The sequence below is a fragment of the Rhodnius prolixus genome, unplaced genomic scaffold (genome assembly GCF_049639745.1).
Source record: "Rhodnius prolixus isolate KJV_2025 unplaced genomic scaffold, Rpr scaffold_6, whole genome shotgun sequence".
Lineage (NCBI taxonomy): Eukaryota > Metazoa > Arthropoda > Insecta > Hemiptera > Reduviidae > Rhodnius > Rhodnius prolixus.
In genome coordinates this window covers 21,547,898-21,561,930 of record NW_027411634.1, presented here as the reverse complement: position 1 = coordinate 21,561,930, position 14,033 = coordinate 21,547,898, and the positions used below count along the sequence as shown (strand labels likewise).

General features: G+C 35.5%; 2 protein-coding genes across 8 annotated transcripts in view; one reads left to right on the top strand and one right to left on the bottom strand.

Moving 5' to 3' along the window:
* Window positions 1-14,033, bottom strand: part of Ca-alpha1T (Ca[2+]-channel protein alpha[[1]] subunit T) — a 673,619-nt gene that overhangs the window by 391,809 nt on the left and 267,777 nt on the right. The window lies entirely within an intron of this gene.
* Window positions 2,937-11,296, top strand: LOC141460131 (uncharacterized). The gene is made up of 3 exons (XM_074139818.1): window positions 2,937-3,127; window positions 4,332-4,509; window positions 9,565-11,296. Exons 1-3 carry the CDS (start codon window positions 3,082-3,084, stop codon window positions 10,688-10,690), a joined length of 1,350 nt encoding a protein of 449 aa, XP_073995919.1. The 5' UTR covers window positions 2,937-3,081; the 3' UTR covers window positions 10,691-11,296.

Sequence of the window (14,033 nt, the reverse complement as noted above, 5' to 3'; positions counted from 1 at the left end):
TTTTTTGGCACAGATTCCCCCTTGGTAACACATTGTTTAGATTTGTCTCAGGAGTGTAGTGATGTATCCATGTTTCATCCACAATGACGAAACGACGCTTGAAGTCCTGCGGATTCTTCTGGAACAGCTGCAAACCATCCTTGCAACACTTCACACGATTTCGTTTTTGGTCAAGCGTGAGCAATCGCGGCACCCATCTTGCGGATAGCTTTGTCATGCCCAAATGTTGATGCAAAATATTATGTACCCGTTCATTCGAGATGCCCACAGCACTAGCAATCTCACGCACCTTCACTCTTCTGTCATCCATCACCATCATGATTTCTGGAGTAGTAACCTCAACAGGGCGTCCAGAACGTTCAGCGTCACTTGTGCCCATATGGCCACTCCGAAAATTTTGAAACCACTTATAAACTGTTCTAATCGAAGGTGCAGAGTCACCATAATGTTTATCAAGCTTCTCTTTAGTCTCCTGAGGCGTTTTGCCTTTCATAAAGTAGTGTTTAATCAACACACGAAATTCTTTTTCGTCCATTTTTTGAAAATAACTCGACTTCCTCGATTCAAACGAATGCCAAACACAAAGAAATAGACCGATCTGGCTGAAACTTGGTGTGTGTTCTTCCATGAGATGCTACTAACTAAACATAACCTCGATACGCGCCAGTAGTGCTATCTCTCTGACTTTGCACGGACTTTTCAAACGACCCTCGTACAGTGGTCTTAGGGCTTCCAATACAGTACGGGAAGCCTTCAAGTACTGAGACCAATATTTGGTAACTATAAGGCAAAACAAAATGGCCTCGATTTGAATGTTTATTCATAACATATCCCTGTCATAGATTTTTCTAAACTTTCTTCGGCTTATATTGTTGGATTATAACCTGTCACCACCTGAAAGTGCATTTTCTAAATTCAAATCAATTAATAATTCCATCTGTAATAGTACTGCTGTAGAGCAATCAAGCCGGTCTAACATAACAATCCTAACTGTAAAATAGAATCGAATCGCAGATTCACAACTAAGTAAGACTAAGCAATTATTTAGAAAATAATTTTTCCAAAAATAAATAAATATATTATTTCTGATTGAACAGTTTAATGTTAATAAAAAATTAAAATAGTTTGAATTATTATTAGCTTTTAATGGCGGTAAAATATATATATTAAGGATTCAATTCAGCGAGGAATCGGTCCAGAACAAAAAAAAAATTAACGTGTGGCTGTGTCATAGACACGGCCGTGTATTGTACGTAAATACGTTTAAGTAACGGGTTATATTTTTTATATAAAATATTTTTATTTATGTATTTAGCATGAAATCAAGGAAACAAATCGGACGGTCGAACACAATCTATGTCTATACAGTCCGCTGTCGATGTAGAAACGATTTCATCATCCATTTGCATAATTTCAACCGCCCCAGCTGCAGATCACCGTCGTCGTTGATCCGCACGGCTGCATTCATTCTTCTACGTTCCCGGCACAGCTTGACTCGGTCATATGGTGTTTTATTATTACCATTCGATTGTTCTTGAGAAGCCCTTTCCACACCGTATACGATCTCTGTATTTGGTTTTGGGCTTTTCGACGCGTATATTTTGGATATTTTTTTTTATTCTAACACCTTATTATATTCACTGTCATTATTTTACACTAATGTTTTATATACAATCGATAGATTGTGTCGTCAGCTGACGATTAAAACTTAAACGAACATCTTAGCTTCTCCGAGTCAAAGTTGTACTAATTGCAAATCTCGATACGCAGCAAAATGATCTCAAAATGGCGGCGCTTCCCCGTCCACCGCGCGCGATGTGTCACAGTCCTCGCTTATCGTAAAGAATTCTTTGATCCTTTAGCTATCCAGTGATCTAATTTAATTTTGGATGTAGACGATAGATTCGAAACTATAATGCCAAACTGTATCCCCCGATTTTGTTATCATTAGGTTTTTTGGATTGCCTCCATATGATAGCAAATTTAAAAACGTATTCGCGTCAAAACCACAACTCTGTCTTTTTACCATCGTCTCAATAAATTTATAGTCTTATTCAGTGCCTGGATATTACAAATAAAGCAATAAAAACAATTTAGAATATTGAACAACAGGAATATAATCACAACTTATTAATTAATGTTATTAAAACTATAAGAAAAATGATTCCTCGCTAATTCGAATCCTTTAATATTATTTGAATTATTGTTTATTAGTATTATTGTAATTACTTGATGTGGTGTAAGAAGTTTTCTCATACATATAATAAGCCTTTGTCTTATTGTTTACATAAAATGCCTTTTTCTTTGTTTATTAGTTGATATATTTTTAAAAGAAATATTTACATTATAATTATTAGTTAATTTGTCTGTTTATCAAAATGGTTGAATAAACTATTTACCTTCTTTTTTTCCAAACAAACGTTTGGCCATTCTGCAATACAGACTTTAGAATTAATTATTCTAAAACATTGTCAGGCGAAAAATGCTGAATATGTAAATGAATAAAACTCAAAAGTCAACAAACTAGAAAAATTACATAGAAGATATGATAAATATGAATCAACACGTTAACGTACCTTATAAAGGTAAACAAACTTGTAGAAAATTCCCTTCTTTTTATAGTTTTGCTAAACTCATAGAAATTTATAAAACCCATGGTTTTAAACTGTGCAAATAAAGCCGGCACAAATCCAAGACAACCTTTTCATGATGAGTAGAATTAATTAGAGTAGTGTGAAAATTAATTGTTGGGTTTCTTTATAGATTTAAAGTAAGTGATGACAGTGAATTTAATAATACGATAATTTAAGGAATTATTCCCTGTACTTCCCTGCTAGAATATGGTAAATACAATACAAAACGTACCATACTGATACTAGTTTTATTAGTTTTAAATTTAGCTCAGGGCAAAGTAAAACTTATGAGTTGAGTTTACGTTTTAAGTGATAGAGGTTAGGTGGGGGCAAGGTAAACATTAATATTGCTGTTGAAAATAATGAATAATATTAGTTTTTATAGCATAGTAACCTTGGTAGAATCTCCTGCCATGTGTTATATCAGAGATAACAACAAACTAAGATAATGTTAAACGTCGGTTTAGCTCGGCAATGGCTTGCCTCATTTTCTGGTAAGTAACTTATTTGGTTATTTAATTTCATCCATTCATTGCATTGCAATCGTGTATTCACTGAAAAAAAATAATAATTTGTTTTCTCCTAATTTTGAATAACATAAAATTTTAGTGCAATTTATAATAAGCGATTCTAAAATTATAAATCGGAATTTCTCGTTTTCTAACCAGTTGATACAATCAACCTTATCTGGTAACTATCAACTAACACTAGGTTATGGAAATGTTTTGATTAAACTGTGTGACTTTTTAGAGGATATCAATTTGAAACCCAATTTTAGAATTAAAAATTATTTTTCCGAACTTTGTTAAAATTCAAAAAATATAATGTAAATGCTAACTTTAATACGACTTTGTCTCACCTCATTTCTAAAATTCTAACTTAAATTTTTCCTTTAAAAATAAAATAAATTGACATTGTTTACAAATAGTTGGTTTTGGTTATTGTATTGATTCACTGTAATGAACCAGTATTTAGAAGACATCCTGTTTGCCAAATCTTCTAGAACACTTTTACGATTTATTTTTTCTGATAACATGTTTTAATGATAGGCCTACATGTATTCATTTCGGGGAGGGATTAGCTATGTGGTTAGCGTACTCGATTCCCACGCGGAGGTCCTGGGTTCGAATCCAGCTGCTGACCCTTAGATTTTTTCTTCCTAGGAGCTTCTTACAGCTCACTGTCCGGTGATGGACAGTGTTGTCTGTAACGAGAGAACACTGTTCGGAGGCCGGCAGTGCACTGAAAAAAGTTCCAAGCGCTAATAACCTCAGCTGTTGATGCGCTAAAAAAAATAATAACTATGAAAGAGATCACATTTTCGACCAAATTTGTTTTTTGTTTTTTTTTGTTCAAATTTGGATTTTTAAAAAACCGATTTGATCCCATTTCATGAAATGCAAAAGGGTACTTTCGTTTACGGAATTTTTTCGCATATGTTTAATTATAACTTTATTTCTTATCTAATCAAATGCTGGACAGACTATAATGTTATGAACTAAATCATCAGACTGGTTCAGATTACAAAATTCATAAAATTGAGTGGTGCCAAAGCGAAATTTCTCTTTATTTATATAAATATTAAAACATTTTTTTTTGTAAGATAAATATAGTTGTGCAATTAGCCTCAATTTGTTAATGTGAACATGTTAATGTAAGATAGTGTTCACTAGAAGATTCTTGTATTTATTTTTGCAGCTGCATTATGTATGGCAATAGCTGGGACAGTGTTCACCTGGCTTACGCCAATAGCCGTGCAATTGACCAGCAAAGATAGCCCTATGCCAATGTCAGAAATGCAACGCTCTTGGGTGACTGGATGCGCTTCTATTGGAAATACATTGTCTTGCATTCCAATTGGTGTAATTGCTTATAGGTAACCATGTTTGTCATTAAACTAAATATATTAAACTGAGTTGATCGTTCGTAATGTGTGACATTGTCTAAGCTGGTATTGATTGAAGGGAAGTTTACGTTTGTGTATCCAAAGAGAACTCATATTCCTAGCGGAAATTTGCAAATGCATAACATTTATAAGTTTCTTTTTTATTCGTTTTCGTGTCTCAGCCACCATTAAGTTACGAAATCCAAACTCCAATTTCTGATCATACTAACTCACTCGTCACACAAACTTCAAGCAAAGGAATTCCAATCCTTTCGTAATTCTAAAGCGGTTCAGTCAGCGCCTACTTGCACATTGACCATTTGGATCTGTTGGTCCAGCGATTTCTTCTGTTACAATTACCTAGATCAGGGATGAGCAACCTCTTTTTTTACAACGGGCTAGATACAAATTAATACAATGCAGAACTATGCATGCGCCAAATCTTAAAGACCGACTGCTGTGCAGCGTAAAGCCTTCTCTTTCGATTGCAGCGTCTCACGTGTTTGTAGAGAAATCTGTCTGACCGGAACCATCGTTTGTGCAAAGAGGTGTTAGTTTCGTTTTGCCGAAAACATGATACTACACATGTAGTAGAGCAACGAATTGTCGTGAAATTTCACATCAAAACTTGGTAAAACCGCTACTGAAACTTATCTTTTATTAAAAGAAGTTTATGGCGATGAACGTTTATCACGTGCGCAAGTTTTTGAGTGGTTCAAACGTTTCCAAGATGGCCGCCCAGGTCGCCCTTCCACGTCCGAAACGGATGAAAATATCGATTATAATTAAATCAACATTACTACCGGTGAGGTGCTTGCTCAACTCCGTGAAAGAGTAAGGGAAAAAACGACCCGATTTGTGGAAGAACAAGTCACGGGGTTCTCCATCAAGACAACGCGCCGGGCTCACACTGCATTGTCTGTCAAGATGTTTCTAGCCAAGTACAACATCCCAGATTCAGGCCAGCCGCCTTATTCGCCTCACCTGGCCCCATGTGACTTTCTATCTGTTCCCCAAAGTCAAATCTACTTTAAAAGGAACACGATTTCCGTCCGTTGAAGCTGTGAAAGAAAAAGCGGCACGCGTCATGCAGGAGCTCACAGAAAAAGACTTCCAGCACAGGTTTCAAACAATGGTAAATTCGCATGGAGCGTTGTAGGGATAGTGGAGGGATGTATATTGAAGGTGATAATAACTAAATATGTATAAATTTAAAATAAAATGTTTTACAGCAATAGTCTCGTTATTCAATAGCCACACCTCGTGTATGTTAAAATAAGTACAGATATGTTAAAAAGTTACAAATTACTATAATTTTACAATTTTTTTTTTATTTCACTATAATTTTTTTATGTCACTCTTAATGGGCCGCCCAAGAAAGTGTGGCGGTCCGCGAGTTGCTCATCCCTGGTCTAAATTATGTTTGGCAGCTACGAGGGTCGTTTGAAAAGTCCGTGCAAAGTCAGAGAGATAGCACTACTGGCGCGTATCGAGGTTATGTTTAGTTAGTAGCATCTCTTGGAAGAACACACACCAAGTTTCAGCCACATCGGTCTATTTCTTTGTGTTTGGCATTCGTTTGAATCGAGGAAGTCGAGTGATTTTCAAAAAATGGACGATAAAGAATTTCGTGTGTTGATTAAACACTACTTTATGAAAGGCAAAACGCCTGAGGAGACTAAAGAGAAGCTTGATAAACATTATGGTAACTCTGCACCTTCGATTAGAACAGTTTATAAGTGGTTTCAAAATTTTCGGAGTGGCCATATGGGCACAAGTGACGCTGAACGTTCTGGACGCCCTGTTGACGTTACTACTTCAGAAATCATTGATAAAATCCATGATATGGTGATGGATGACAGAAGAGTGAAGGTGCGTGAGATTGCTAGTGCTGTGGGCATCTCGAATGAACGTGTACATAATATTTTGCATCAACATTTGGACATGACAAAGCTATCCGCAAGATGTGTGCCGCGATTGCTCACGCTTGACCAAAAACGAAATCGTGTGAAGTGTTGCAAGGACGGTTTGCAGCTGTTCCAGAAGAATCCGCAGGACTTTAAGCGTCGTTTCGTCACTGTGGATGAAACATGGATACATCAATACACTCCTGAGACCAAAGAACAATCTAAACAATGGGTTACCAAGGGGGAATCTGCGCCAAAAAAGGCGAAGACCGTTCCTTCGGCCGGAAAGATTATGGCGACTGTCTTTTGGGATTCGCAAGGAATAATCCTCATCGACTATCTGGAAAAGGGTGAAACTATTACAGGTGCATATTATTCATCGTTATTGGACCGTTTGAAAACCGAGCTGCAAGAAAAACGCCCACGATTGGCCCACAAAAAAGTCCTTTTCCATCACGACAACGCACCAGCTCACACCTCAGCAGTTGTGGTCGCAAAATTAATGGAAATAGGGTTCCAACTCGTTTCACATCCCCCCTATTCTCCAGACTTGGCTCCCTCGGACTACTATTTGTTCCCCAATATGAAGAAATGGTTGGCGGGAAAAAGATTTTATTCAAACGAGGAGGTGATTGCAGAAATGAATGGCTATTTTTCAGACTTGGACAAATCCTATTATTCGGAAGGGATCAACAAACTAGAGCAGCGTTGGACGAAGTGTATAAGCCTAGAAGGAGACTATGTTGAAAAATAAAAAAGGTTTACCCCAAAAAATTAAGTAGTTTTTATTTTTGCACGGACTTTTCAAACGACCCTCGTACAAGAGACGGGATATGATGTTGGTTCTTCGCCTCCAAACATAACCTAACACAGAGATAGATTTTTCTTTAAATCTTTCTACCTTTCTTTTGAAGGAGAATTTACTTTGTAATAAACAGTATTATAACCTTCATATAACATAATTAATGTAGAATTATGGCATGTGTTTCTAAGGTTGTTCCTAATTTAGTTCGTATGTTTTAATTGAGAATAAGGATAGGTTCTGGTAGATGAGAAATATCTCGTTATAAAATAATGATAATAATAATAATTTTTTTATTTATAAAGTGGTGAAATGCAATTTAGGCACATTGTGCCGGACTCCCTCGCGGCCTACAGGCTAAAACACCCCCTCCTGCCGAGCATAGCCTGGACTCGCTGTGATTTCAGCATTACATCAGGCTAGGCCTCAATCCTACCCCTACTCATGGGACCCTGCTCATACCGTATTCCATGACCCTTTTTTTAGAGACGAGTACTTCTCTTGCGACCAGTTAGTCCTGCAAGAGCGCATCGCCTCCACCAGCTTCACAGGAGTCAATCGCCCGATTATATGCTCCAAATCTCTTCTTGGGCGAGCCCATCTTTCACACACAAAAAAGGTATGGTAGGCATCGTCTCTCGTTCCTGGGCAGTATAAACAATCTTCTTGAGACTCCTTACCCATCCTCTTGAGGTATGCTCTGAAAAGACCATGCCCAACTCAAGAGTCTACCTCTCCGAACAACCGCCTTATCCAGAGGCTTATATCCCTTATAAGCCTGGCGGACCATCGGCCATGCGGCTCCTCGTCACAAGCAGCCTACCAATAATTTTTTTTTTCTTTTTTTTTTAAGTGGGGAAAACCTTCCTAAAGATACCGATGCGAGCGGTTATGAGGGATTCCTACCCACTAAAAAAAACCTCACTTCCTCGATTTCCTTGATGGACCCAGCCCGGGACCGTTTATCACATTACTTCAGGCTGGACCAGGAACACTACACACTCCGTCATTTTTCCCTCATTTTAGCTAAAGTGTTCCTCTTTCCACTTTCTTCTTTTTCAAAATATCGCAGACGGTCTTGTCCACCTTAGTCCAATAGGACTTCACGGCTAACATTTTGCCCACGATATTTTCTGGGGTAATGCTCCTTATCTCCAACTCCAAAAATGTGTGCCGTGCATCGTCCTGAAATCCCATACAATAAACACACCAAGGGCTTTCTACTTTTCTCATGGTGTTCAGATACTTCCTGAAGCAGCTATGACCTGTTAGAAACTGAGTCAAGAAGAAATTCACTTGACCATGTTTCCTATCATACCATCCTGCAATCCTAGGAATCAGCACTTTTGTCCATGCTGCCTTTGCTACAGGACTCCCATTCTTCTTCCCACTTCTTTAGGGTGTCTTGTCTTGCCTCCATTTTAACCAGCCATCGGTTTCCTCCTGTTCTTTCATATATGGCCTTTCGCTCTTGAGCGAGGAGGTAGATCGCGATAACCCCGGCCACCACCATAATTGCCTCAAAAGCTATACGAAGGACCCCTTTTCGTTGCACTGCAGACAGTCTCTTCCGGTAATTTGCGGTGCTTAGCCTGTCTGCCCATACTTCTGCCCCATACAGTATAATGGACTGAACATTAGTAGCTTCCTTTTGCAAGGTTGTGGCCCGTTGCAGTTAGCCATTAGCCGGCTTAAGGCTGCTGACATTTTAGCGGCCTTCTCCACGCTTCTCTTAATTTGCTCAAAAAATTTGAACTTGGTATCCAATGTCACTAGCCTGCCAATAATAGTAATAATAATAATAATAATAGGGAGGGGATTAGCTATGAGGTTAGCATACTGGACTCCCACGCGGAGGTCCCGGGTTCGAATCCAGCAGCTGACCCTTAGATTTTCTCTTCCTAGGAGCTTCTTACAGCTCACTGTCCGGTGATGGACAGTGTTGTTTGTAACGAGAGAACACTGTCCAGAGGCCGGCAGTGCACTGGAAAAAGCTCCGGGCGCTAATAACCTCAGCTGTTGATGCGCCAAAAAAAAAAAAATAATAATAATAATAATAAATTAGAAACTCATTGTTTTTTAAGAGGAAAGAGTTAGTCTAATGTTTGAAAAATTACATCTGTCTTTTATAAGTCACACAATTACTTTAAATTATGTAAATTCAAATACCTAATTTTAGAACTAAGTTCAAAGAATATTGATTGACTTGACAAGTTAAGACAAGTTAGTTTCTGCTGTTACGTTTTTCACTCCAAAAAGTCAGAACATTAAAGGGAACGTATTATTTACCAAAAATACGAAGTTAAAAAAAAAATCATTTTTTGCTTTGTTTTACAGATGGGGAAGAAAACCTGTCTTATTGGCTGCTGGGCCAGTTGCACTTCTAGGTTGGATCCTTATACTCTCCACCAGATCGATTCCAGTTCTGTATTTAGCCAGCGTTATCCATGGATTTACAATGGCCACAGCCTTTTGTATTAGTTCCGTTTATATAGCGGAAATAGCTTCGCCAAAAATCAGAGGCGCACTTTGCGGACAATTCATGACGCTGTACTATTTAGCTCTTGCTTATGTGGACATTCTTGCCTATTGTACTAATTACACTCTGTACATAAGTTTACTAACTATACTTCCAGCTTTATACACAGTTCTTTTCTGCTTTATGCCGGAAACACCCTACCATTTAATGAAAACCGGAAAAGACAGTAAAGTTGTGGAAGCATTGAACTGGTTATCACCTCAAAACGATGGTAACATTGGGGACAAATTTATAGAAATGAAAACCTCCGTTAACAATAACTTCTCGTGGAAAGATTTCTTTCACGTAAAATCACAGCGACGAGCTATGATCATAGTGATGATCGCTTATTGCTTGAAATGTTTCGGCGGTCAGATATCTTTACAAGTATACACCACACAGATATTATCAACTCTTACGGGAAATAGTAGCTACAGTATTATTTTAACCACAGTATCAAACATAATACTTTGTATCACCTGTTTTATATCCGGTTTCCTTTCAGATACCCTAGGCAGACGCCCTGTCATGTATGTAACATCCTTTGCTTCAGGCATATTCCATTTGGTTGTTATGATCTACTTTTTCGCGTACAGTTCAAATTTAAAGTCATTTTCAACGGTTAATTTATGGATAATATTCGTGTCCATGACCTTGGCCTTGATACTTGGCAATGCTTCAATGTCCATCTTCTTGCCGACTATTAGCGCTGAATATTTCAGTACAGAGGGACGTACTCTTGGTTCTGGAATTGTGCATGCCGTTGCAGGTTTGGCAGCGTTTATCAGTATTATTTCCTATCAAGCTATTAAGGATTATGTTGGTGATTATTTTAATTTTCTAATTTTTGCTGTCTGTTCGTTTGTCGCTTCTATAGTAATTTACTATTTTGTGCCAGAAACAGCTAGGAAAACGCTGGAACGTATACAGAAAGAAATTGAGTAATTTTAATTTTAAAAATTAAATACCAAAAATATATATACTATATTGTAATAAAAAATTTTATTATTATAAATTTCTCTGTTATTTTTGAATGAAATTTAATTCTTCCCCTTATAAATGTAGATTTGTCAATACCATTTTCAGTTAATTATCAGTAACGTGCTTATGTACCCCTGACCGGTTTCGAACTGTTACACAAGTGAATTAACTACTTTGGTTTAGAGAATTCGACTTCACTTATATTTCCATCTCACAAACAAACTTGTTGACTCAAAAGCACTTGCTACTCTGAAGCCTTCCACTGAAATTGAACTGGAAGCAGAATCAAAATCTTCGTTCAGAACAGTTCTTTACTTCCGTTTTTATAAATTCTAAACCCTCATTCCAGTCAAAAACATCTGCTATAATTTACTGTGTCTATCCAAATCTAGTATTTACAAAACATTTAAATTTAATTGCTTTGTAATGTCACAACTGTTTTAGACCAGTTAGTAACAGTCATTTTTCTCTATACTCTTAACTATTAACGTATTCTTGCTTCAAGATTATGTTTTTAGAAGTTTTTAAGGAAAGGCAAAAAAAGTTTCTGTTACGTCTACATCTAAAGTTTCGACACTGTAAACCCGAAAAACTCTCTCTAATCGACTTCCAGTGATCTTTCCAGAATTAACTAAGAAGCTCTTCAATAAATAGATTTTACTGTATCTAAGTTAATTTTGTATTTGTTCCCGTTACTTTGAAGCAAATTCTTGTGTATTACGAGGCTCAGAATTAGGACAGCTTTTCTTTAATTTATAGATTTAATGGCATTCAATCTGTTTTCCATGGTAATATCATGAAGATGATATCATAATATTTATAACGCAACTAAAAATGACTCAAGCATTTTTTACTGTAAAATATTGACGAATTGATAATTTTCTTTCCATAGAAGTCAATTGGTTTCTTTTGAGACTGGACATTAAAGACGTAACTATTAAAAAATCTTTTAATATATGCAATATATAAAGTTAAAAGCTGCAATCAACGTAAAGATAAAATTCATTCCCCGTCAGTGAAAGTAACACAGAAAATATTGTTGAATATTTGCTTCTTTACGTAAAATATAAAATCCAGTTATCATATCGAGTTATCTTTATTACATTGTGGTGATTTCAAATTTATGTTTGTAATCTTTATTTTGTATTACACTAATTGTACTATTTTTTTATTTTATTAAAAGACTAATTATTTAATAACTTTCAAGAACAAGTTTGTCTTAATAGAGTTTTTTTTTTAAATTTGTTTATTCTTTCATTTGAAACATTTCGTCATCTTTAATATGGCATCCTCAGTTATTACTGTAATTTCCCATTTTTAATATAATTCTATTCCTTTCTTCTTTTAATTACTTGTTTATTCTTTCATTTGAAACTTTTCGTCATCTTTAATATGGCACCCTCAGTTATTACTGCAATTTCCCATTCTTAATATAATCCATATTTATTCCTTTCTTCTTTTAATTACTTGTTTATTCTTTCATTTGAAACATTTATAAGATATTGATCCAATTATGGATTAAAACGTCCATTAAAATGCACAGTTAAAATACTGAGATAAAAAAACAGATATAATCTTTTTTAAACAAATACTAGACAAACGTTCGAAATTGACGTTATGTAACTAAAGACATCTGTATTACTCACGACTAGTCTTTGTAATGAAATACGTAATAGAACTATACAGTTCAGCCAAACATTGGAACCTTTATTTATTTCTGTGCAGTTGTAAAAATCTCAATAAAGATTTAAATGCAATTTTGTAATTTTGTTTTGAAGAGCACTAAGGACGTCTAAGGTTTTTGTTAAGAGTTATTCTGCATTTTGCGTGCCTTCCTTTGGAACCAGAAATATTCAATTAGTTTGAATGAAGACGGTTGTTAAATTTGGTTTTGTGCTGTATGGTAGTTTTAGGTGATATGGAGTTGTAGATGAAACATCGTTGCTATGGGCAACCATTTATTTATTTATTTAATGTTGAATCATCATTCACTTATTAAGGAGGCACCTAAAAAGGTTACAACAAGGTTATAACGATACTGACGAACTAGCTGTAGAAATATTAGTTGAGTTATGGCTTTATCAGATAGACGAGATACATCTAAAGTCACTTAATAAGCATCTTTAAACGCGCTTATTTTTTGCGATATGATTTACAACTTTCAATTTTACAACTTCATTAGTGCACATTTTTTATGAGCTAGTTCATTTTTATATTTATTTAGGATCATGAAAATCTTAGTTATCTAAACATATATATTTTTAAACTACCCTTAAGTTTTACTCTATCGTTAATAAAACACTTTGCAATGAAGAAAAAGTTTTTTATTAACCTGTACGATGCTTCTTACTCTGTGAAAAGATACTTTATTCAAATACTCTTTAAGGCAAAATGGAAAAACTTTTCAAATATCTTTACATCATAACTATCTCCATTTCAATAATATGGTAATACTGTATTATTTTTTTACTTTCAAAAAAAGATTTTGAATAGCGTAAGATTAAAAACATTCATTTATTATTGTGTTTCGCTATCAGTAACAGTGATAACATGATCAGCACGATTTGGAAGTTTGATAAGTATTTATATTTTCAACGTCATTCGGAATAATATGATTTATGTAGCCTACGTAGTTTCATCTGCAAACAGAGTTTCATATTGCGAGATTTTCATGACAATCTATATCGGGTTAATTTTCTGAATTTCATCGTCTATTTAATACTTTTTTCCAGAAATCCCATACTATTTATTTGTTTTCAATGGGATTTACTGTGATGAAGTACTGAGGTCTTACTTCTTAGTCTATCCATTTTTTTTTTATGTTTTCACGGTTGACCTATTTGCAGACTACTTTTTGTTAACTAAGTAGTGACTTCTCAATAAATGTCTTGCGGATTCTAAACATTGCTTTAAGCGAAATTCAAAACTACTTTTCAACAGAAATTACTTAAGTTTTTCTATTTTATTTTACAGAACTTAATTAAGTTAATGGAAATGAAGTTTAACTGTGTGAAGACACGAGCTGCTCTCAAGAGCAATATACTGATGGAAATAACGTCAAAGATGACTTCGAAAGCAGGTCAAAAGTATTTTCTAATTTAAAAAGTTTGCAGCGTTACGGCTCATAAATGCACCCATCAAAAGAGCTTGCTTTTACAGAAGGTACAACGAAGAATCATTTAGTTGTATTATTACTCTTTCTGCTGCCTTTTACAAGGGGAAGAAGTATTGCAATCGTGAAGATCTTTAGTTTTAACCGTAAAGAATCTAGAATGCGAAATAATGTTTTTTTAAGGGTCCTCTTTTT

Excerpts from the sequence above, each read along its gene's own strand:
- LOC141460131 (XM_074139818.1), top strand. The coding sequence starts at position 3,082 with ATGTTAAACGTCGGTTTAGCTCGGCAATGGCTTGCCTCATTTTCTG. Across the intron at positions 3,128-4,331 it reads ATGGCTTGCCTCATTTTCTG|CTGCATTATGTATGGCAATA; the intron begins GTAAGTAACTTA and ends TTATTTTTGCAG. Across the intron at positions 4,510-9,564 it reads ATTGGTGTAATTGCTTATAG|ATGGGGAAGAAAACCTGTCT; the intron begins GTAACCATGTTT and ends TTTGTTTTACAG.